This window comes from Oncorhynchus kisutch, linkage group LG22 (assembly GCF_002021735.2).
Source record: "Oncorhynchus kisutch isolate 150728-3 linkage group LG22, Okis_V2, whole genome shotgun sequence".
NCBI classification, from domain to species: domain Eukaryota; kingdom Metazoa; phylum Chordata; class Actinopteri; order Salmoniformes; family Salmonidae; genus Oncorhynchus; species Oncorhynchus kisutch.
In genome coordinates, this window is record NC_034195.2 from 21,337,845 (window position 1) to 21,360,324 (window position 22,480).

The following is a 22,480-nucleotide window of genomic DNA, read 5'->3' on the forward strand; positions in this document are numbered from 1 at the left end:
TATGGCAATATTAGCATATGAATGAGTGAGCCATACAGTGTTTACAACATTGTAAAGTATTGAGGGAATGGGGTTGGCTATGGAGCAGGAATGTCATACAGGAAGTCATGCCTGTGTTTGATGTGTACTGCTACAGAAAGAGAATTCCTGGAGCCCCTCTGGGGGGAGGTGGGGCAGTTGGTTCTCAGCTCAAGGTGATGATTGGAAGAGTGGCCCAACTGTACATCCCAGGGCTCATGCCTCAGTATCGTCTTCAGCCAGAACACTGGGCAGAGTCTGGTAAATGACACCATAGTCCCTATTTAGTGTATTATGGGCTCTAGTCTAAAGTAGAGCACTTTAAAGGGAATAGAATGGCCTTTTGCATACATACTGGGCCTATAGCTAGCAGGACATTGATATGAGTGCTGAGATGCCCAGGGAAGAGGCCAATGTTATAGGGGAAGTAATGATAGACCGGTGTCTTTAGTGATCGGGGTGGTCCGTGAGATGCAGTAAGAACAATGGGGCACTGGTCTCACCCTAAGAGGAACTAATATAACATCCTCTCCCCAATCTGTAACTGTCATTCCTGGTAAACTTGTCTCAGTCTCTGTTAGATACTGTACCCTCAACCCGTTATGGTACTTGGCATATGAACCCCTAAAGACATGTTATCGGAATCTTTACATCTAATAAACCAATTGACCTTTTCACTGATTTGTGGAAGCTGCATCTGACTGGATTACCTTACAAACTGGAAAAAGAGAGTTTTAAGAAATCCCATCACATGTACAAAGGCTGTAGTAATACTCCCACTTGGGGCATAGTTCTGTGTTTTGAAGAGGTCTAGGAAATGGGGAAAGACAGATGTGGGGAGAGGTCAGAGGGCAGTACATAATTCCCTTATTGAAATGTCATACCAATACGGATTAGAGTTTTCCCCCTTCATTTCTAATGACAAGTACTGTAGGTATGCATTCTATCAGCAAGGATGTATAAAATTATTTTGCCCATTTAAAGAAAATATGTTTCAGACGCAGCGCGCCACTGTTTGATACAAGACCACGCCCCTTCGAATGACGAAGGTTCCCTTTACCTCTGCCTCTCTCCCTCCCTTCCTGCCGGCCTCTCCATAGAGGATGTGTCTGGGAGAGTGAGAGGGGAAGACCGTCAGTAGAATGGATATGTGCCTTCTCTCCTTTCTCTCTCTGTGGTGTTCTGGTCCTATTTGTAGGGCTCTCGGTGGTGTTCTAGTCCTATGTGTAGGGCTCTCGGTGGTGTTCTAGTCCTATGTGTAGGGCTCGGTGGTGTTCTGGTCCTATGTGTAGGGCTCTCTTGGTGCTGGATGGGTGGACCGCTGAACTTATGGCAGACGGAGACAAGAATGGTGGTGACAAACCTGAAGGTACAGACGTCTACATGCTCACGTTCAAATCACTAACAACCAAAACCACAGACACTACCAGCTGACTCACACCATCACCCACTTCTCACAACAGAGAAAACAATACATGGCTTTAATGTGTTTGAGTTGGCTGTAAATGTGCATGCATCTAATTCTCTTACCCTCACCGACTGGAATTGTTTCAGACAAGGGAAGCTTATTCTAAGTGTTTCTCTGACAGCATCTCCAGCTTGCCTATATTTAGACTAGTCATATTTTCCATAGGTTTATTGTGCCGCAGAATTGATGATGTCATGCTTGGTCATATTTAATGCTCATGGCCACCACTGAGACAGATGGTGCTGTTTGTCTAAATGGCACATACATACACACAAACAAACACATCGTGCTGCTCCCCATTGACTCATAATTGCTCATGACCACACGCTCATACACACACACACACACACACACACACACACATCGTGCTGCTCCCCATTGACTCATAATTGCTCATGACCACACACTCATACAAGCAAAACAACAAAACTGATATCTTTCCAGAAGTACAGACAGACGTATACTTTTAATGTGGTTCCTGTCACATATTGTTTGATTGAATATCTGGTGAATTGAGCTTGTTTACATCTGATTGACAGATGCTGCAGCAGCGCTCTGAGGTGTGGCCAGAGGTGTGGAGGACCGAGAGCTTGGCCTGGGACACTGCCCTGAAGTGTTTTTTTTGGTGTGTTCTGTTGCCCTGAGCATTTGGAGAGGTTGGGACAGTACCGCAAAAGGGAATGTCTGAGGACCTCATCCATCCACTCCAGACTCAAGGTATCATGTAATTACAAACACACCGGCTCTCACTAGAAGCAATTGTCATTTCCCATGTGAAATTATATAGACTTGAGGGAGAAATTGATACCATTCCCCAGATCTGTGCTTCGACACAATCTCGGAGCTCTACGGACAATTCTTTTGACCTCACGGCGTGGTTTTTGCTCTGACATGCACTGTCAACTATGGGACCTTATATAGACAGGTGTGTGCCTTTCCAAATCATGTCCAATAAATTTAATTTACCACAAGTGCACTCCAATCAAGTTGTCGAAACATCTCAAGGATGATCAATGGAAACAAGATGCACCAGAGCTCAAATCGTAGTCTCATAGCAAAGGGTCTGAATAAATAAGGTATTTCAGTTGTTTATTTTTAATACATTTGCAAAAATGTATAAAAATCTGTTTTCACTTTGTCATTATAAGGTATTGTGTGTATACTGATGAGGAAAAAATGTATTTAATCCATTTTAGAATAAGGCTGTAATGTAAAACAAATTAGGGAAAAAGTCCAGGGGTCTGAATACTTGTGCAGTGTATGTACACTTGTTTAATACAGTGAGAGTCAGAGAGAGGGTTGAGCATCATTCAAGAGCCCACATTGCTAACTGGAGTTTGTATTGTGTAGGAGAAAAGAGTCTGGGTGGAGTTTGTATTGTGTAGGAGAAAAGTGTCTGGGTGGAGTTTGTAGTGTGTAGGAGAAAAGTGTCTGGGTGGACGCACAAGCCCTGGAGGTTGAGCTGACAGACTGGCAGAAAGACCAGGAACCAGACACTGACCATGAGGGCTTTTACCGCACCAGCCTGCCAACCATAACCACACAGGTTAACAAACATACAATCTACATTAAGGCTGCTTTAAAATGGTCAGTATATAAAATGTTTGCAATGTGGTTGTGGTAAATGTTATTTTAATGCACATACTTGAGTTGTGTTGGTGATATGTTGTGGAGGGTTTTGAGGCCTGTGAGTTGTGATGTTCTGTTTGTCATTGTTGTGTTAGATGCTGGAGGGGAATGCGCGGGTCGCTCTGATGATCAGTGAATCACTTTAGGATCAGACCACACAGGTGGAGCTCTATGAGATGGAGAACCTCAATAGGTGGGTCTGTTTTTTTTTGTGTGTATGTGCCTAATGTGGCTGTGTATGTATGAGAATGGTGTAGAGAATTTGTGATACTTTTCCTATCACCTATAATATTTGCTTGTGCGTGTAATCACTGGATCCGCTTTCTCTCTACATCAGTCTCCATGTCCAAGTCTCTCATTTCGTCTCCCTATGTTTCCAGTTTCCGGGAGGCGCCTGTTGAATTTGGGAAGGAGCATCGCTGGGATCAAAGCACAAATAACAAGTTCCACCTCTATCTACTGGCCTTTAAGAGACTGCATCATCCTCATCCTCTATCAACCCCTGGCTGCTCTGGACCGGGTTGTGAGGATGGCCTGCCGTCTGGCGAAAGGCCAACTACTGCTGGAGCTCCAGCCCTTCCTGCAGGGGCTCCTGACTGGCCCAGGGATGCATCACGCTCACTTCGAAGTTATGTGGCATCCTGGAGCGCCATATTGAGATGTATAGTTGTGTTCGCCCACCCTGCCAGCACCTTTTGACAATCATATTAGTCTGTAGCTGACTTATACCAGTGTCCCGAGTAGCGTTTGCAGCCAGTGGCTGATGGTGGTGGAGTATGTGAGGGTGTTGATGTGTTGTAATGCAGAGGAGCGATGCGAGCTGGCCCAGAGAATGGCACTGGATGCCCAGTATCTGAGGGATCTCTTCCAGGGCCTGGTTGTGAGGATACACTTGAGTTTAGCCACAGCCAGTGACACCCAATCCAGTGGGAAACTCTGCCCAGCTCTGCTCTCTTCTCTATCCCACAGACTACACACCCAACTCACAGCCGGTCCACACCATACCCAACATACACCTCAAACCACACCCTCCTTCGTTTTAATTCACTGCACAATTTTATGTACAGTTTCCATTTTCACATAAATATAAACATACTGTACACTAGCAGTCAAAAGTTTAGACACCAACTAATTCAAGGATTTTTCTTTATTTTTACTATTTTATACATTGTAGAATAATAGTGAAGACATAAACTATGAAATAACACATGGAATCATGTAGTAACCAGAAAAGTGTTAATCAAATCTAAATATATTTTATATTTGAGATTCTTCAAATAGCAACCCTTTGCCTTGATGACAGTTTTTGCACACTCTTGGCATCCATCTTCTCTGACACCCTGGTGCCTATTCCTAGCATGCCATTCTGTCTGCCTACTGCCATCTGTGCCTGACTACCAATTTGCACCTTTTAAATTCACTAATCACACACACACAAGCTTGCGGTTTATAAGTTATATAAACTTGAAATGAACAGTAATACAATTAAAATGTGTGAAATTCATGACTTCTTCATTGGAATAATATGTTGATGAATCTGATAACTTTAAGTGTTTGATCACTGCCAGAAAGAAATACAGGTAACAAAATAAATACTTCATTAAATGAGGGATACAAAGTCTATTGAAAGCAGGTTCTTCCATACAGTTGTTGTTTCTGAGTTAATTAAGAAATTAACATCCCATCATGCTTAAGGTAATTTATAAAAATGCCAAGTTGTGCATTATTTTGCCTACCATGGCTAGAAGAGATCTCAATGAATTGACTTTGAAAAAGGGGTCCCAAAGGTACATAGGAGACAGCGTTTCCCACCACCTTCAACAAAATACCCAATTATGGAATTTTTCATGGAGGAATGGTGTCGCATCCCTCCAATAGAGTTCCAGACACTTGTAGAATCTATGCCAAGATGCATTGAAGCTGTTCTGGTAGCCCAACGCCCTATTAAAGAGAAAGGAAAGGGGGGTACCTAGACAGTTGTACAACTGAATGCATACAACTGAAATGTTGGTGTTTTTTTATTTATTTTGGCATTTCCTTGGAGCAGTTATCTCGATCGTTAACTACAGCTAAGCATTAATGTCATTGTTGCCTTTCCACCGGCACTGTACTGTAGATGGCCTAAATACTGTACATCTGCAACGTAGGAAAGATGGGAATCCCCAATATTAAACAGTAGCCATGTAATTGCGACAACGTTAAAACATATTCTAAGAATAGCATAATTGAGAAATAACTTGCTGTGCATAGATCTCCCCTGAAACATGAATATTTGAGGCTTATATGAATAAACATGTCTAGTGGGAGACCTTGCTCTGAAGTAGCCCACCTTATCCACCTGTTTCATTGAGTTAGGGAATAATTTTATAAAGACAAAAGTATTTGGTTGTAATGTTGCACTATTTTATATCAAGCGTGGCAACCATCCTCCAGGATAGCTACTGGGTGGCAACCATCCTCCAGGATAGCTACTGGGTGGCAACCATCCTCCAGGATAGCTACTGGGTGGCAACCATCCTCCAGGATAGCTACTGGGTGGCAACCATCCTCCAGGATAGCTACTGGGTGGCAACCATCCTCCAGGATAGCTACTGGGTGGCAACCATCCTCCAGGATAGCTACTGGGTGGCAACCATCCTCCAGGATAGCTATTGGGTGGCAACCATCCTCCAGGATAGCTACTGGGTGGCAACCATCTTCCAGGATAGCTACTGGGTGGCAACCATCCTCCAGGATAGCTACTGGGTGGCAACCATCCTCCAGGATAGCTACTGGGTGGCAACCATCCTCCAGGATAGCTACTGGGTGGCAACCATCCTCCAGGATAGCTACTGGGTGGCAACCATCCTCCAGGATAGCTACTGGGTGGCAACCATCCTCCAGGATAGCTAATGGGTGTGCATGCATTTGTTCCAGCCCTGATCTAACCACATTGTAGCCTAAACATCAGCTGCTCAACAGGACCTTGATAAGCAGACTTGGGTGTTTCAGGGCTGGATCTAGATAGAGGGTTGACCACATGTTGACAACATCTGACTAACAGTGCAGTTATACTTTTGGGGGGGGGGGGGGGGGGGAGTCATGGGGAAGTCATTGAAAATGTTTATGAACCCCTTAACAGTGAATAACTAGAGGTCTCTATAGCATAATGTCATTTTAGAATTTATGTAAATATAGTCTTTAATTGACTCACTTGGAAAAAGACAGCTCCTGCACTTCTTTCATCCAAAATCAAGTACGGACTATAACCAGTTAGCAAGTTGAAAATGTCAGTATGTGTTCACACTCAGATTACAAGGGTTTAATGCCGCATTCAAAACAACTGGGAACTTTGACTTCAGTGCGTTCAAGACAACTGGGAACTCCGGGAAAAGCGAGCTCCGATTGGGGAAAAATCTTTTTGAACAGTCATCCGACTCGGAATTCCAAGTCAGACTCGGGTATCTTTCTTGAGCTCCGACCTGAAGATCACTGATGTCATGATTTGATCTCGTTTTTGTCCGAGTTCCCAGTTGTCTTGAAAGCGCCAAATTTTGACACCAGTGTATGACTTGGGGGATGACGTCAGATGACATTTCTAGGGAAAACATGTCTGCCCCGGTTGAGGCAATGCTGTCATAATCCAATTTTGTAGGGTTTGGTGTAAAAACATTATCCTTGTGGAATACAATAGATACAGCATGTAAATATGCTATTTCTGTTTTGTTATTTGTAATAAAATAGCAGAAATGTATAAAAAAAACAGTTTTCGCTTTTTCATTATGGGGTATTGTGTTTAGATTGAAGGGGAAAAAATGATTTGATCAATTTCAGAATAAGGCTGTATCGTAACAAAATGTGGAAAAAGAGAAGGGGTCTGAATACTTAACGAATGCACTGTAGATATGCAAGCTAGCTGACCCCGTTTTGTTGGTATATCATTTCATGTTAATGTATTGCAACATGCAACGCACTAGCTACCTAATGTTTTCGTTCTTTGTCAATCACTTCAAGTCATGTTGCTAGCTATAGTTGAATTGGGGGGAGTTAATTTAAATGTGTGATATCCATGATCACCTGTTTGTTTCTCAGGACCTGTGAAACTGATATGCTGCACAATCACGATAGGGTGAGTATGTGGCCTGGCAGGAAACGCGTCATCCAATACAGCTTGTACAATACATGGTCACACTTCTGTGAGTTGTGGAAGCTGTCTTGTTTCTTGCCCTGTACGTAAACCACAATCTGTCTATCTCATAGAATGAGAAGTACTACTAGGATATTAGTGCTGCTGTGAGCAGAGTGAAGGCATGGGTGGTGAGAGTCATAGTTCTGGACTTTGGCACTGGAACAGGACTGCTTTCCATGATGGCTGTCACAGCTGGTGCTGGCTACTGCCATGCTGTGGAGGTGAGAATGACAATTCTTGACTTGCTGAACCCCAGGCATTGTTGCCTAATCTATCAAAGTGCATTGACAGTTCACCGTCAATTAGAGGAAAGGGGAAAGGTGTTCTCTGACTGTGTTTGTCTGTCTGATCCAATAGGTTTTCAAGCCCATGGCAGATGCTGCTCTCCGAACGGTGAAGATAAATGGCTTCTCCGACAATTTCAAGATCATCAATACACAAGTGACAGTTTGACCAAGTGAGTAACACACATTGTACGCACAGTCCTGTAATTTGTAGTCCACAGTTGTTTTGGTTGAAATGTTACTTTTCATTTTTTTTTGTCTGCAGTGAAACTTTTCAACTAGATCAACTGTATTTTACCATCAGAATGTTAGATGAATGTGTTGTCACTGCAGATGGAGACATGCAGACTCGAGCCAACGTCCTCGTCACAGAGCTGTTTGACACAGAACTGATTGGAGAGGGAGCCTTACCCAGCTATGAATAAGCTCATTTGGCCCCCGAGTGGCTCAGCGGTCTACGGCATTGCATCTCAGTGCTAGAGGCGTCACTACAGACCCTGGTTCGATTCCAGGCTGCATCACAACCGGCCGTAATTGGGGGAGTCCCATACGGCGGCACACAATTGGCCCAGCGTTGTTAGGGTTTGCCCGGAGTAGGTCGTCATTGTAAATAAGAGTTGTTTTCTTAACTGACTTGCCTAATTAAATACAAATAGCATTTTAAATTTGATCCAGGTAAGTGTGTTGGTGTGTAAGAGGCAGAGGCAGAGGGCTGTGCCCACTAGTTCCACGGTGTATGCCCAGCTGGTGGAGTCAGAGCAGTTGTGGAGCTATTTTTACTTTGTCATGCTCTTATTTGTATGTTTACATGCCTATTATTACGTGAAATTATTCCAACACAGCCACACAATAAGTTATATCTGTCTGTATCCATCCAGGTGTTCAGTTTGGTAAACTGCAATGTTGAAGCAGGTCTTTGAACAAGTGAGTGGAATCATGTGAATAAAGCATTAATTTAGTTGAAATATATTAGCAAACCCTCAATGACTACAGGGTTGCTAGTTGCTAAGACGTGTATATCTGTAGGTGCTGGATGCCAACTGCATAAGGGGAGAAGCTTTTCGAGCTGAAAGACGATGGCCAGAGTTTACCCATGATGTTGCACAACGATTTAAGTCAAGTCATCGTTTTAGTCAAAGTATGATATATTTGGGCATGAAGTGACAAATCCCGAGCTGCCCACTTTTTGCAAATCTGTGTGAATACGGTGTCTTTTCCTATGTTATGATGTAGAGATTATTTTAAGCCTACATTTCGTTTCAGGGCTGGGTTTTGTTAAAATGTTACCACTCACCAGCATGGCATTGTTTATTAATCAAAACAAGCTACAAAATTATTCCTCTTTGCGAATGAGAGGAGCTAAACAGCCTTCTTATCACTTGCCGCCATGGAGCAAATTAAAATGGTGGGGTGCAAACATGTTTTTGCACCTTCACTTTTTTTTACCAGAAAATTATCATAATCCATTGTATAATTTGTACATTTTCACGTATTTTTTAGCTAGTCTGTGTAAAAAAAAAAAATATATATATATCTGAACCATTTCATAAATGGTATAATTGCGTGATATGATAGCACTTTCCAAACCCCCTCGCCCCAAGATGAATGGTTTTGACCACTAAAGTTTTGCGTCACTAAACGCTACACTGCTCAAATCAAATTTTATTGGTCACATACACATATTTAGCAGATGCTATTTCGGGTGTAATGAACTGCTTGTGTTCCAAGGTCCAACAGTGCAGTAGTATCTAACAATTCACAAACATACACACAAATCTAAAAGTAAAGAATGGAATTAAGAAATATATAAATATTAGGAAGAGAAATGTCTGAGTGGCATTGACTGAAATACAGAATATACATATGAAATTAGTAAAACAGTATGTAAACATGATTAGTGTTCCGTTTAAAGTGACCAGTGATTCCATTTCTATGTATATAGGGCAGCAGCCTCTAAGGTGTTGGGTTGAGTAACCGGATAGTAGCCGGCTAATGATGGCAATTTAACAGTCTGATGGCCTTGAGATAGAAGCTGTTTTTCAGTCTCTCGGTCCCAGCTTTGATGCACCTGTACAAACCTTGCCTTCTGGATGATAGTGGGGTGAACAGGCCATGGCTCAGGTGGTTGATATCTTTGATCTTTTTGGCCTTCTTGTGACATCAGGTGCTGTAGATGTCCTGGAGGGCAGGCAGTGTGCCCCCTATGATGCGTTGCGCAGTCCACACCACTCTCTGGAGAGCCCTGCGGTGCAGTTGCCGTACCAGGCGGTGATACAGCCCTACAGGATGTTCTCCAATATACATAAGTTTGTGAGGGTCTTAGGGGCCAAGCCACATTTCTTCAGCTTACTGAGGTTGAATAGGCGCTGTTGCGCCTTTACCACACTGTCTGTGTGGGTGGGCCATTTCAGATTGTAAGAAATGTGTACTCCGAGGAACTTGAAGCTTTTCACTTTTTGGAGGTGATATGATTCTTAACTAGCCTCTCAAAGCACTTCATGATGAAGTGAGTGTTACGGGGTGATAGTCATTTAGTTCAGTTACCTTTGTTCCTGTATCGAAGAAAGCGATGGTGGACATCTTGAAGCAAGTGGGGACAGCAGACTGGGATAGGGAGAGATTGAATATGTCCATAAACACTCCAGCCAGCTGGTCTGCACATGCTCTGAGGACGCAGATAGGGATACCGTCTGGACCGGCAGCCTTTCGAGGTTTAACACGCGAATGCTGCCATCTATCACAGTTTTTGGTTTGGGTAGGTTTTAATAGTCACAGTGGGAACATCCCCTATACACTTCCTGATTAACTCAGTCACTGTGGCTGCATTCCAAACACGTAAAAGACACACCCTCTCCCCTCAGCCCTCAAATTAAGTGGACACTTCTGATGACATCTGATGAGTTTACACTTGCAGGGCAAGGGGCGAGGGAAGAATTAATTCATTTTAAATGGCCAGCTCTTGCCCAGTAATGTCACTCCTTCGTCCCACGGTTCTCCATATTAATGTTGGTTTTAAGTTTTGGCTGTCTTTTCTTAGATGTACAATCATCGGAAATTGAATTATGGGGCGTTTCAGGCCCCATGGTGAACATAATTGGACACTCGCAAACTCAATCAAAAACGAGGGCTGAGGGGCTAACGTTGCCAACTTCCCTCGCTTGGCTAATCAAATCTAATTTTATTGGTGACATGCACCGAATACAATAGGTTTAGACATTACCGTGTATTGCTTACTTACAAGCCCTTAACCAACGATGCAGTTTTAAGAAAAAATATTTATTAAATAAAGTAAAAAATAAGAGCAACAATAAAATAATGAGGCTATATACAGTGGGTAACGGGAATGAGTCAATGTGCGGGGGTACAGGTTAGTCAAGGTAATTGAGATAATATGTACATATAGGTAGGGGTAAAGTGACTGCATAGATAAACAGCAAGCAGCAGCAGTGTAAAAATGGATATAGTCCGGGTAGCCATTTGATTAGCTGTTCAGGAGTCTTATGGCTTGGATCCACAGACGATGCAATCTCTATTGCACTCAACACTTCCCTAAATAGACCTTAGCACGGGTACTTCCAGATTGAGTTTCTGCCTTTCGGAAGGGAGGAGAAGGTTTACTGAAGGGAGGGCGGGGGAGGACCATGTAGCCATCCCGGAAGGGAGAGTATATGTATTTACAGTACCAGTGAAAAGTTTGACCACACCAACTCATTCCAGGGTTTTTCATTAGTCCACAATGTAGAAAATAGTACAAATAACAGTGAAGACATCAAATCTATGAAATAATACATATGGATTCATATTTTTTTAATTTTGTTCATTTGTGTGACTGTTTTGTCGCATTACTTTGCTTTATCTTGGCCAGGTTGCAGTTGTAAATGAGAACTTGTTCTCAACTGGCCTACCTGGTTAAATAAAGGTGAAATAAATCAAGTAAACAAAAGTGTTTGAAACCAATCAAAATATATTTTGAGATTCTTCAAAGTGGCCACCCTTTGCCCTGATGACAGCTTTGCACACTCCTGGCATTCTCTCAACCAGCTTCTTGAGGTAGTCACCTGGAATGCATTTTAATTAACAGGTGTGCCTTAAGTTAATTTGTGGAATTTCTTACCTTAATGTGTTTGAGCCAATCAGTTGTGACAAGGTATTTTTTAAATTGAACCTTTTAACTAAGCAAGTCAGTTAAGAACATTGTTATTTACAATTACGATCTAGGAACAGTGGGTTAACTGCCTTGTTTAGGGCCAGAACAGATTTTTACCTGGTCAGGTCAGGGATTCGATCTAACAATCTTTTGGTTATCCTGAAAAAAATGAACTTCTATGATTAACAGATTTTTTATTGTTAAAAAGATAGTAAAATACACACGATTCACTGAACTGACAAATCGACAGTTCCAGTTATACTTGAAATATGGTGACTGCTCTGTGAAATCTTCACTCTATCCAGTAGCATATTGTAGTTTTCACATGGTTGTAGCCTGGATTGATGCAATGATTGATGTATTCAGTCATGTTTGGATACTTTAAATTCTACTCCTAATACATGTATTACAACTGTATACAACCAGCAATAACACATTTCTGACTGCAATTCAGTGCATTAGGCCTTCATTTTCTTAAACTCAATCTGGTTTTTGCTCTCACATAAATGAGATGTAGAACCACTCTCCTCATTGAGAACCCGGCATTGAACAAGTACTGCAGGGCAATGTTCCCTCTAAGCTGCAAGTGGGTGCGCAGTAGCCCCGAGATTGCCGTGCAGCTCCCCCAGGACTGCGGAGCAAAATAAATATCAGCCCAAAGAGAGAAAGAGGCATGGGATTAAACTTCAGAGTTTTCCCTGTTAGTTACACTGATAATGTTTCCCCATTACTCTGACAATTGTGATCGAATCAACACAATATTAGCCACTTTCATTGCAACATACTGAAACAAAACAAACTATGCAAGATATTTAGTTATTAAGCAGAACGCATCAGAGTAAGATTCTATTGCATTGACACTGCACGACTCAGCCCATACTCTGCAGTCTACACAGACCAGTGTGGCATAATCAGAGCTGCAGTAAGCCTATTTGCAAATAAAACATTGCCATATGGATCTGTGCCGTTTCCTTTGAACTGGACTGTGTTTACAGCATGAGCGGTCGTTAGTAGATGCGCTTGTGTTGAGATCAAAGCAAGAGCTGCATGTTGCCATGTGTGCACATTTTGTTAATATACTTTGCTAGTTAGTGAGTTAAGTCGCCAATATATAGAGGGTAGGATAATTTGTCTGTCTGTAATAATGGTATGGGAATAGTAAATGCATTTTATTTTGTAAAGTAGTTTCTTGCATCAAACAATATTTTTTGTCATCTTGTCTGAAGGACAAATGGATAAACAGGTAATGTCAAGCCCTGCATGTTTTTTTCTAAAGTCTTATGGAATGTAGACCTACATTGAACACCACACATTAGCTGCTACTGTAGGCTGAATGATAGCTGTTCTATAGTGGTCAAGTACGCTACTGTTGCTATTTGAACATAATGTAGGCCTATCAGTGTGGCCTACCATCAAAAACAATGAAAAAATGCATCCTGTAACATGGAAATGTTACAGGATGCATTTTTTCATTGTTTTTGATGGTAGGCCACACTGATAGGCCTACATTATGTTCAAATAGCAACAGTAGCGTACTTGACCACTATTAAAACTAACTTAAAGTGGTTACAGCCTCAGTGTTCACAGTAAATGTGAGTTTTCACAACATTCAAGTATGTGCACAGCAGACCTGAAATTTGCCCAGTGCTGGAAAAAAGAGGGAACATTGCTCTAGGGGGTGATAGGTTAGGAGTGTGTAAGGAATGTAAATAATGTGACACTACATAAATATGTGTTCCTAGGCATCATTTAGCCCCATGTTGGCCAGGACAACCTTCTCCCCAGGTTTAAAGGCAGGCATCCCAAGATACGGACAGCTGGCACATCGGAAGGCATCACCCAGGTAACACTGAAATACAGATCAAAAGGTCAGGTCAACAACTACAAACTGGCTTCACAAAGAGACATGTGCCGACACAGAAAGCTACAGTATGATAGAAAAAGAGTGACACTCACACTTCCACACGCTGACTTGGGCTGGCTGATCGTCTGGACACCCTTGCTTTCTTGTTCCAACTCCTCAGCAAGTCCACAAGAGCTACATAGGAGAAGTAATGACAAATTACAATTATGATACAAGGCAACTATGTGTGATTATCTCCATATTTGCATAAGGGATATTCAATAATCAGTTGAACTTCATCACTCATGTCTCTTGGTTATGACTCCAGCGATCTTGTTGGTGTATGGATGAGCCCTCTTTTCTGTAACCAAAGAAAGGGTGAGGGGTGTTTCTCACCAGTTCTTGCAAGCTTTCTTTTTCTTGGTTGTTCCGTCACCACAAGAGGGCGCCTTGAGGGAGGCTGCATCTGGCTTCTTTAGATCATCTGCATCCAGGAGAGCGTCGGAGTCCACCAGGTCCTGAAGGGACAGGGGAAAGGCATATTGAGACCATCATCGAATGCATTAAATCATAGATTTATAGATCTACACACAAAAACAACCAAACACACACACCACATCATCATCATCCATGTCATTGGCTGACAGGGTCCACGCCTTTTCAACATTGGGGTCAAGAGCTGGTTTGTCTTCTGCAACAAGAAAAGGAATACATTTGTAAAGGCCAGAAGCAAGAGGAAAAGTTTGAAATAGTCACAGAAGGAAGGAGAACTTCACATACCTGGTTTTAGTGTCTTTTTCCCAAAGGAAAGCTTCAGCTGGCTAGAGGAGCCCACCTCAAAGTTGGGTTTGGAAGCAGACATGCGCACCCTGGAGAGTGTGTTCCCCTGGAAGCCTGTAGATGTCCTCAGGGCAGACAACGTTTTTGGAGTCAGGGGTCCTTTACTGATCTGCCAATGTTGGTAAACAAAAAATGTGTCCGTGTATAAAGAGCCTGGAGGAGTGGATATTTACCAATCCAGTGCTGGTTTACTCACCTCAGTGACAGACACCAGGCCAGACAACTTCAAGGCTGACATAAGTTTTTCAGCAGTCCTCACTTGTTGGTCATTAGTTCCTGAGAAAAAGGATAGGTATCAAGTTTCAAGAGTCAGTCATTTACTATGTGTCCTCAATAATGACCATGGAGACTTTGCTCTCTTCACCCCTCTTACCTGTAACAGGTTCCTCTAGCACTAGTTTCCCACCAGGTTTTATCACTCTGGCCATCTCTGCTAGCGTCTCTGAGGTGTGAATGGAAGAGCTGTCAGAGAGTAGACTTGAGAGGACCCAGTCATAAGTTGATGCTGCATGTGAAGCTGAGGAAAGGAGAGGCAGGTATTTTTGTGGCTCACCTTATCGTTAGAGTAGCAAGTACAATTTTACAATACAATGCCTTTTAACAAGTGCATAGAATATCAGAATGCAAGAGTTTTGATATAGCATTGGCCAACTGTTGAAACAGAACCTTAGGAAAGGGTCACTCACACATTAGAAGTCTCTCCATATTCTCCAGTGACACTCGGCCCTCAGAGCCAACCATGGACCCTAGACTCTCTGCCAGCTCCTTCAGGGTTGTTGGGGATGAGGGTTGGCTCCACACCAACAGCACCTTATCCCCCGCTTTTACACCAAGGTCTGCCATGGTCTCCTGCAAACAGAACAACAGTCACTACATTAACACACTTACTAGCATTTAAAGTTAAATCAATCAAAATAAACCACCAGAATGTGGACACTGCCCCCTAACTGACTCCTCCCAAAATTGAGATACCCAAGCAGACAGAACATACAGTGCATTCAGAAAGTACTCAGACCCTTTGCTCAGTACTTTGTTGAAGCACCTTTGGCTGCCTTGAGTCTTCTTGGGTATGACGCTACAAGCTTGGCACCCATGTATTTTGGGAGTTTCTCTCATTCTTCTCTGCAGATCCTCTCAAACTCTGTCAGGTTGGATAGGCAGCGTTGCTGCACAGCCATTTTCAGGTCTCTTCAGAGATTTTCGATCGGGTTCAAGTCTAGGCTCTGGCTGGGCCACTCAAGGACATTCAGACCCTTGTCCCGAAGCCACTCCTGCGTCGTCTTGGCTGTGTGCTTAGGGTCGTTGTCCTGTTGGAAGGTGAACTGTCGCCCCAGTCTGAGGACCTGAGCACTCTGGAGCAGTTCATCATGGATCTCTCTGTACTTTGCACGGTTCATCTTTCCCTCAACCCTGACTAGTCTCCCGGTCCCTGCCGCTGAAAAACATCCCCATAGCATGATGCTGCCACCACCATGGTGTCAGGTTTCCTCCAGATGTGACGCTTGTCATTCAGGCCAAAGAGTTAATTATTTGTTTCTACAGACTAGAGAATCTGGTTTCTCATGTCAGAGTCCTTTAGGTGCATTTTGGCAAACTGCAAGCGTGCTGTCATTTTACTGAGGAGTGGCTTCCGTCTGGCCACTCTACCACTCTACCCGGGGCAGCAAGGTAGCCTAGTGGTTAGAGCGTTGGACTAGTAACTGGAAGGTTGCAAGTTCAAACCCCCAAGCTGACAAGGTACAAAATCTGTCATTCTGCCCCTGAACAGGCAGTTAACCCACTGTTCCTAGGCCGTCATTGAAAATAAGAATTTGTTCTTAACTGACTTGCCTAGTTAAATAAAAGGTCAAATAAAAAAAATAAAAAAATAAAGGCCTGATTGGTGGAGTGCTGCAAGGATGGTTCTCCTTCTGGAAGGTTCTCCCATCTCCACAGAGGAACTCTGGAGCTCTCTCAGAGTGAGCATTGAGTTCTTGGTCACCTCCCTGACCAAAGCCCTTCTCCCCCCAATTACTCAGTTTGGCCAGGTGGCCAGCTCTAGGAAGAGTCTTGGTGGTTCCAAACGTCTTCCATTTATCAACTCAAATTTTATTTGTCACATACACATGGTTAGCAGATGTTAATGCGAGTGTAGCGAAATGCTTGTGCTTCTAGTTCCGACAACAACTACCTTATACACACAAGTGTAAAGGAATTAATAAGAATATGTACATAAAGATATATGAATGAGTGATGGCCGAATGTCATAGGCAAGATGCAGTAGATGGTATGGAGTACAGTATATACATATGAGATGAGTAATGTAGGGTATGTAAACATTATATAAAGTGCCATTGTTTAAAGTGGCTAGTGATACATTTATTACATCAATTTTTCGATTATTAAAGAACGATGGAGGCCACTGTGTTCTTGGGGACCTTCAAGGCTGCAGAATTTTTTTGCTACCCTTCTCCAGATCTGTGCCTCTAGACAATCCTGTTTCGGGGCTCTATGGACAATTACTTTGACCTCATGGCTTGGTGTTTGCTCTGACATGCACTGTCAACTGTGGGACCTTAGGGAGGTGACCAAGGCACAGGGGTGTGCCTTTCCAAATCATGTCCAATCAGTTGAATTTATCACAAGTGTAGAAACCTCTAGGATGATCAATGGAAACCAGATGCACCGGAGCTCAATTTCGAGTCTCAAAGCAAAGGGTCTGATAAGGTATTCTAAAAACCTGTTTTCGCTTTGTCATTATGGGGTATTGTGTGTAGACTGATGAGGAAAATGTTAAATTTAATCAATTTCAGAATAAGGCTGTAACGTAACAAAATGTGGAAAAAGTCAAGGGGTCAGAATACATTCTGAATGCACTGTATCTGTCATGCTGATAAGACACCAAGTGTTGGGGACAGGAGTAAACTCAACCACCCAATAGTTTATCGGTACCTGATAGTAGCTGTCTCATGAGTCGTAGATTCAAGATTGAGAAACAGAAGTGAAAGTGACCTTATACCATACAGAATGCTTTACTGACTTCTGTTGGGATATCAAAATGGTTCTGAATTGGTTACTGCCAGCACCAGTTACAGACATAAGGATTAGGGTTAGTGTAAGGTGACCAGCCCTCAGTAAGAAAAAGTTTAAATTGCGGTTGATATTCCAATAAATGTATTTTGCGACGCTCGCCCACGCGACGTGTCCTGTCTGGTAAGCATGTAAGGCTGTCCAACACTGGAACTCTCCCAAGTCAAGGTAAGCTTTTGGTTGTATTAATTTATTGCCACCGGGGCACACCAGTGTAATTGTTAAACTGTTTGCTGTACTGTGGGTTTACTAAGTATTGTTTTCACCTGGTCACAGACAGCTGTTGTAGTGTTCACTGAAGTCCACAAGCGAAGGAAAAAAGTGAGAGGATGAGAGTGCATAGATGCGAGAAGGAATTATACAACAAGTAAAGCGATGATGCTCTTTGTATGTGGCTGATATGAATGTGATCTGTGGGTGCTGCTGATCAGGGGTGTATTAATTCTGTTGGAGAAAAAAAAAACTTTTCTTAAACGGAAGCAAACCGAACAGAGAGACTCTCGTTTTGGTTGCAAAGCGTAACTGTTTGGATTTATGATTACACCCTAGATCAACTAGATGCAGGCAAGAGCGTGCAATGAGGTACTGAATGTGTCACTCAGTTACCTTGATTACACCCATTTGTACCGACATGTGCACCTACGTTATAAACTTGAATTCGTAAACTAGGTTATAGCAACCTCATTATAGGTCGAGTATCATATAGTAGTCTTAACCTATCGATGTTACATTGAGCTGGGTGAATGGAATATGAATGACAGTCATCCAATATGCTGTAATAGAAATAAAGCCATGCTCTTTAAAAAAAAAAAAACTCTAATCTTAAACGGCACAGTCTGCAACTGGCAGAAAGGCCAGTCTCTTTGGCACATGACAGAGAGTAGATTAGCTAAAGAGACTGATATCCAGGCTATCAGGTGTAACTAGAACGTAATATGGAATACTCTAGAGCTGACTAGAAACCAAACGTTTATGGCAAATGTACTGCCAGTCATACAGACATCATCAAGCCCATTTTAGCACATCACGTTTAATACATTATCTTGGTCTTGACTCTTAATTAAAGATGTTCAAATGTGCTTTTCTTTGTGACAAGTTACCAACCAGCTAAGTTAGTTAGCAAGCTAACGTTGTTTAACGAACAGCTAACAAAACGTCCACATCAAAATGTATGTTTTCGCTGTACAAATTCACTGCAGATTAACTAAACCTGTGTGTGGTAGTTCCGCTTTGATTTTGAGACTTTCTGAACGTGAAATAAGGCAAAAATGTTTTCGGTCAATGTTAGCTGACCTGCTAACTTACCTCTCCGGTCAAAGCAATGACGTGTATTACGTGCTGCGTAAGTGAGTCGCGTAAAAATGATGCGTCTGATGTCTAAATATCTGTTAGCAGCTGGATATGGCGGCGCTGCTACGAGGACTACGAGTTGGAAGGGCCCTGCGGGGTTTTGGCAGCGGTGAGCCAAGACTTGCTAGTTGGTCTTTGTCTGTAGGCATTAGCCAGTAGCTCAGGGACTTGACTTTGGTAATCGTGTACATTGATTTAGGTCTAAATCGCGAGAGAACTTGGGAACTAGCTAGCCAACCAATGTCACGTTAAGCAGAAGGTGATCATGAAGGACAGAATCTGGTAATATAATGTTGGCTACTCATTGTAATCTAAATCTCAACGCAAGAAAACACATGTAGTTATCACAACTGCAAGTATTGAGCTCTTCGATCCAATAAACATAGTTAGCTAATTAGGCTAACCCCGTAAATTGTGACGGGGGTTACATTATCCAAGTATTTTCACAAACTGCTCACATAGAGACTCCTACCGAGAAACTACCCCCCGGTCACAATTTACGGAGCTTTAATTATTTGCCAATATTAGGCAATTTAGTTCATACGTGTGCTCAGTCAGAATACAGGATGCATCGTGTCAGTATGAACATCATTAGAGCATACTTTTCTGATTATTTCTCGTAGTGGTAGTTCCAAAAACATCCAGTCCCCAATGCAATGGCCTGAGACGAGGCTTCCACTGTGCTGCACTTCGTCTTCAGGAGGACAAGGACAAGTCTATCCCTGTCCCCCCATCCTCTGCTGCATCCTCAACTACAACCTACCACGAGCATTACCGATCCCACCCATTTAAAAACAACACTGACACATATACGCAGGAAGCGCCTGCACCCGAAGCTGATGCTAAGGAGGCTCCCCAGCCCAACACTAGGTTAGGTTCCACCAAACTGAACTGACACCCATTTTACCAATGCATAATAACATTACAATACCATGTTGTGGTTTTTCCCTCTGAAACATTTGTGACATTTTGCTCTTAAGTTACTTATGACGTGTGCATGCCAATGGTCTATCCTGTGTGCTCTCTATTGTCACTGCAGTTATGCAGACCAGAGTGGAGAACAAGGAGAAGAGTATGAAACAGAGGAGCAACTGCAAGCACACATCCTTAACGCTGCACTGGACTTTGTCCAACTACATGGTTGGACTCTTGAGGCCATTTCAGCAGGCGCTGAGGTAAGTGAGTGGAGGGAAGTGGGATTTACTGTAGTTGTGTGGATGGAGAGATTTACCTACGTGACTAAATGTAATTGTTTCTTTCCTGTTACTGTTTTCCTCGGAGCAGACACTGGGCCTCTCAGCAGCCTCCAGTGGAATGTTCCAGAATGGAGCAGGGGACCTGGTTTTGCACTTCATTGCTCAGTGCAATGCCCAGCTAACAGAGCAAATGGCAGAGCAGCACAACCAGGTCCAACTTGGTCAGGCTGAGTAAGCTCCCTCACACTCAAATTAGCAGGTGCAAGAATAGTGCACTTTTCATGCGCAGTTAGGATTTAAACATGGATGTGATTGTTATTGGTGTGTGTGAGCATGTGTTAACCACGTGATTTCTTTCAGACCAAAGAAAACTGCTGAGTTTCTTAGAGATGCTGTGGAGACTAGATTGAGGATGTTGACGCCATACATGGATAATTGGCCACAGGTATCTTGCACACAACACAGTATAACAATTAGACTTTAGACATCAACTAGACATGTGACAGTTAATCTCTTCACCTTAAACCAGTTCAAGCTACTGATTGGTATAAGGTAGCCTAATCTTGTAACATCGTCTTGATACACTAGTAGAGGCAACCATTTATTACATCTGTGCGTAGATGTGCCATATAGCTTACTTGATCGAATGTATCACTTTGCCATCTACATTAGTCTCCCTCAAATTATTACACTCAGTAACAGACATCTGTTTTTTTCTGCTGATTTAAAGTATATCTTCCTTTCTCCTCTCTCCAGGCTATGAGTATTCTGCTCCTCCCACACAACATCCCAGACAGTCTGAAGCACCTCTCCACCCTGGTGGATGATATCTGGTACTACGCTGGAGACCGTTCCACAGATGTGAGTCGACCTTCTCAGCCTAAGTACCCCTCTCCCAATGTCTTCCTCACCCCCGTTCATCAGGCACCTCATACTATCCGACCAGCCTCTGCGAAGGTTACTACTCGCCACCTATCCTCACACTGCACTCTCATTGTCCCTCTCACCTTTAACTCTGTCTACCCTATTAATCTCCATATTATATGTCCTCTCCTCTCATTAATTGTACATGATTTGTCAATTGTTTATAAATCAGCCCAATCCAAATGTTTCCTTTTAAGTTTTTGTCTTTCAACAACCACTTTAATAGTATGTCTATGTATCAAAATCTTTGTTATTCAGTTTTCACTTTTTTCCTATATCAGTTGAACTGGTATACGAAACGGGCTGCACTGACAGGGATCTATAACACCACTGAACTGGTGATGATACAGGACTCCTCAGAAGACTTCCAGGACACCTGGAACTTCCTTGAAAACCGAATCCAGGATATTGTCAACATGGCTGGCGCCGCCAAACAGGTACCATTTCCTTAGTCTGTGCATAGTCCCCTTAATTAGGTAACAGGTCACTAGTGATAAAATATAAATCATTAGAAAGAACTCACTAGTATACAACCTATATTAAGGGAACTCAATATATGTGTAATTAACACCTATTTTGCTCTTGTGTCCTGTAGGCGGCATCTACAGGAGAAGCAGTGGCACAGGGGCTTTTGGGGGCTGCTGTTACGGTGAGGGTGCTAGAGAGATAAAATGCACAAAACAAAGGATTATTATTACGAATGGACTTTTTAAACACTTCTCCAGGCATTGTGAAGATCTGTATCTGTGCAGAATGTGTCTTGAACATATATAGCAGCATTGCTTGGAACCTTGGATTACTTTTTTTCAGAATCCTAGATTGTTTTAATGTCATGCACTGTATTTGTTTAATACCAATTGTATTCTGTGTGTTTAGTAGTGACTGGAGATTTTTTCTCCATTTTTTTTTCTCCAGCTGAAGAATCTAACCGGGATTAACCAAAGACGATGAAAAAAGATGGCTATTTCTGTTCCACCATCCCCTTCCCCTCTGATCTCTGCCAGTCAGTGGTTTGTGTGTGAGGCATTGAAGATCAGCTTCTGTGCTCACAGCTCAGACATTTCTTCTCTTATCTGTAATACCCTATAGTGTTGGTTTGTTTCATTGCTTAGTCGCCTTTTATCCACAATACAAATATAATTGTGCCTTAGGTCTGGTATGAGGTTTCACTTTCATCCAGTTTGAAACGGTTTTCCCTCACATCCACTTCTTATCCATTTTTCTTTTGTATAAAGGATGCAAAAATATGATTGTATTTTAAATGCTTTTGGTCGGCTCCATTGAGAATTCCTAAATAAATTACAGATCAGTTACAACAACAATCTTGTTTCTTTTTTTCAGTTATTGATTTAGGATGAGGGGTCCTTGGGATGAACAACACTGCATGGATTTTACCAATACGATGCTGTTGGTGCTTTCAAGACAACTGGGAACTCAGGAAAACAATGGGGTCATGACATCAGCGATCTTAAGGTCAGAAAGTCGGGAGTTCTGGAAAGGTGCCAGTTTCGATGAACGTTCAAGTTGATTTTTCCAAGTCAGAG

At 42.5% G+C, this 22,480-nt stretch overlaps 2 protein-coding genes across 3 annotated transcripts; one reads left to right on the forward strand and one right to left on the reverse strand.

The window, feature by feature from the left end:
* Positions 1-11,891: 11,891 nt before the first annotated feature.
* On the reverse strand, positions 11,892-18,876 carry LOC109867122 (anamorsin-B). Its single transcript, XM_020456052.2, has 9 exons — positions 18,772-18,876; positions 15,084-15,246; positions 14,771-14,914; positions 14,594-14,673; positions 14,338-14,506; positions 14,172-14,248; positions 13,954-14,075; positions 13,671-13,752; positions 11,892-13,563 (listed from the first exon to the last, which is right to left on the reverse strand). The coding sequence occupies exons 2-9, from the start codon at positions 15,238-15,240 to the stop codon at positions 13,453-13,455; spliced, it is 942 nt and encodes a 313-aa protein (XP_020311641.1). The 5' UTR covers positions 15,241-15,246; positions 18,772-18,876; the 3' UTR covers positions 11,892-13,452.
* LOC109867121 (ubiquinone biosynthesis protein COQ9-B, mitochondrial-like) lies at positions 18,814-22,258 on the forward strand. Of its 2 annotated transcripts, none has more exons than XM_020456049.2 (9): positions 18,814-18,925; positions 19,440-19,686; positions 19,856-19,991; positions 20,101-20,243; positions 20,373-20,457; positions 20,769-20,969; positions 21,218-21,373; positions 21,532-21,585; positions 21,852-22,258. In XM_020456049.2, the coding sequence occupies exons 1-9, from the start codon at positions 18,868-18,870 to the stop codon at positions 21,885-21,887; spliced, it is 1,116 nt and encodes a 371-aa protein (XP_020311638.1). In that variant the 5' UTR covers positions 18,814-18,867; the 3' UTR covers positions 21,888-22,258. The 2 variants fall into 2 exon arrangements, with proteins under 2 accessions (XP_020311638.1, XP_020311639.1); XM_020456050.2 differs by having other exon boundaries at positions 20,769-20,873.
* Positions 22,259-22,480: the final 222 nt, after the last annotated feature.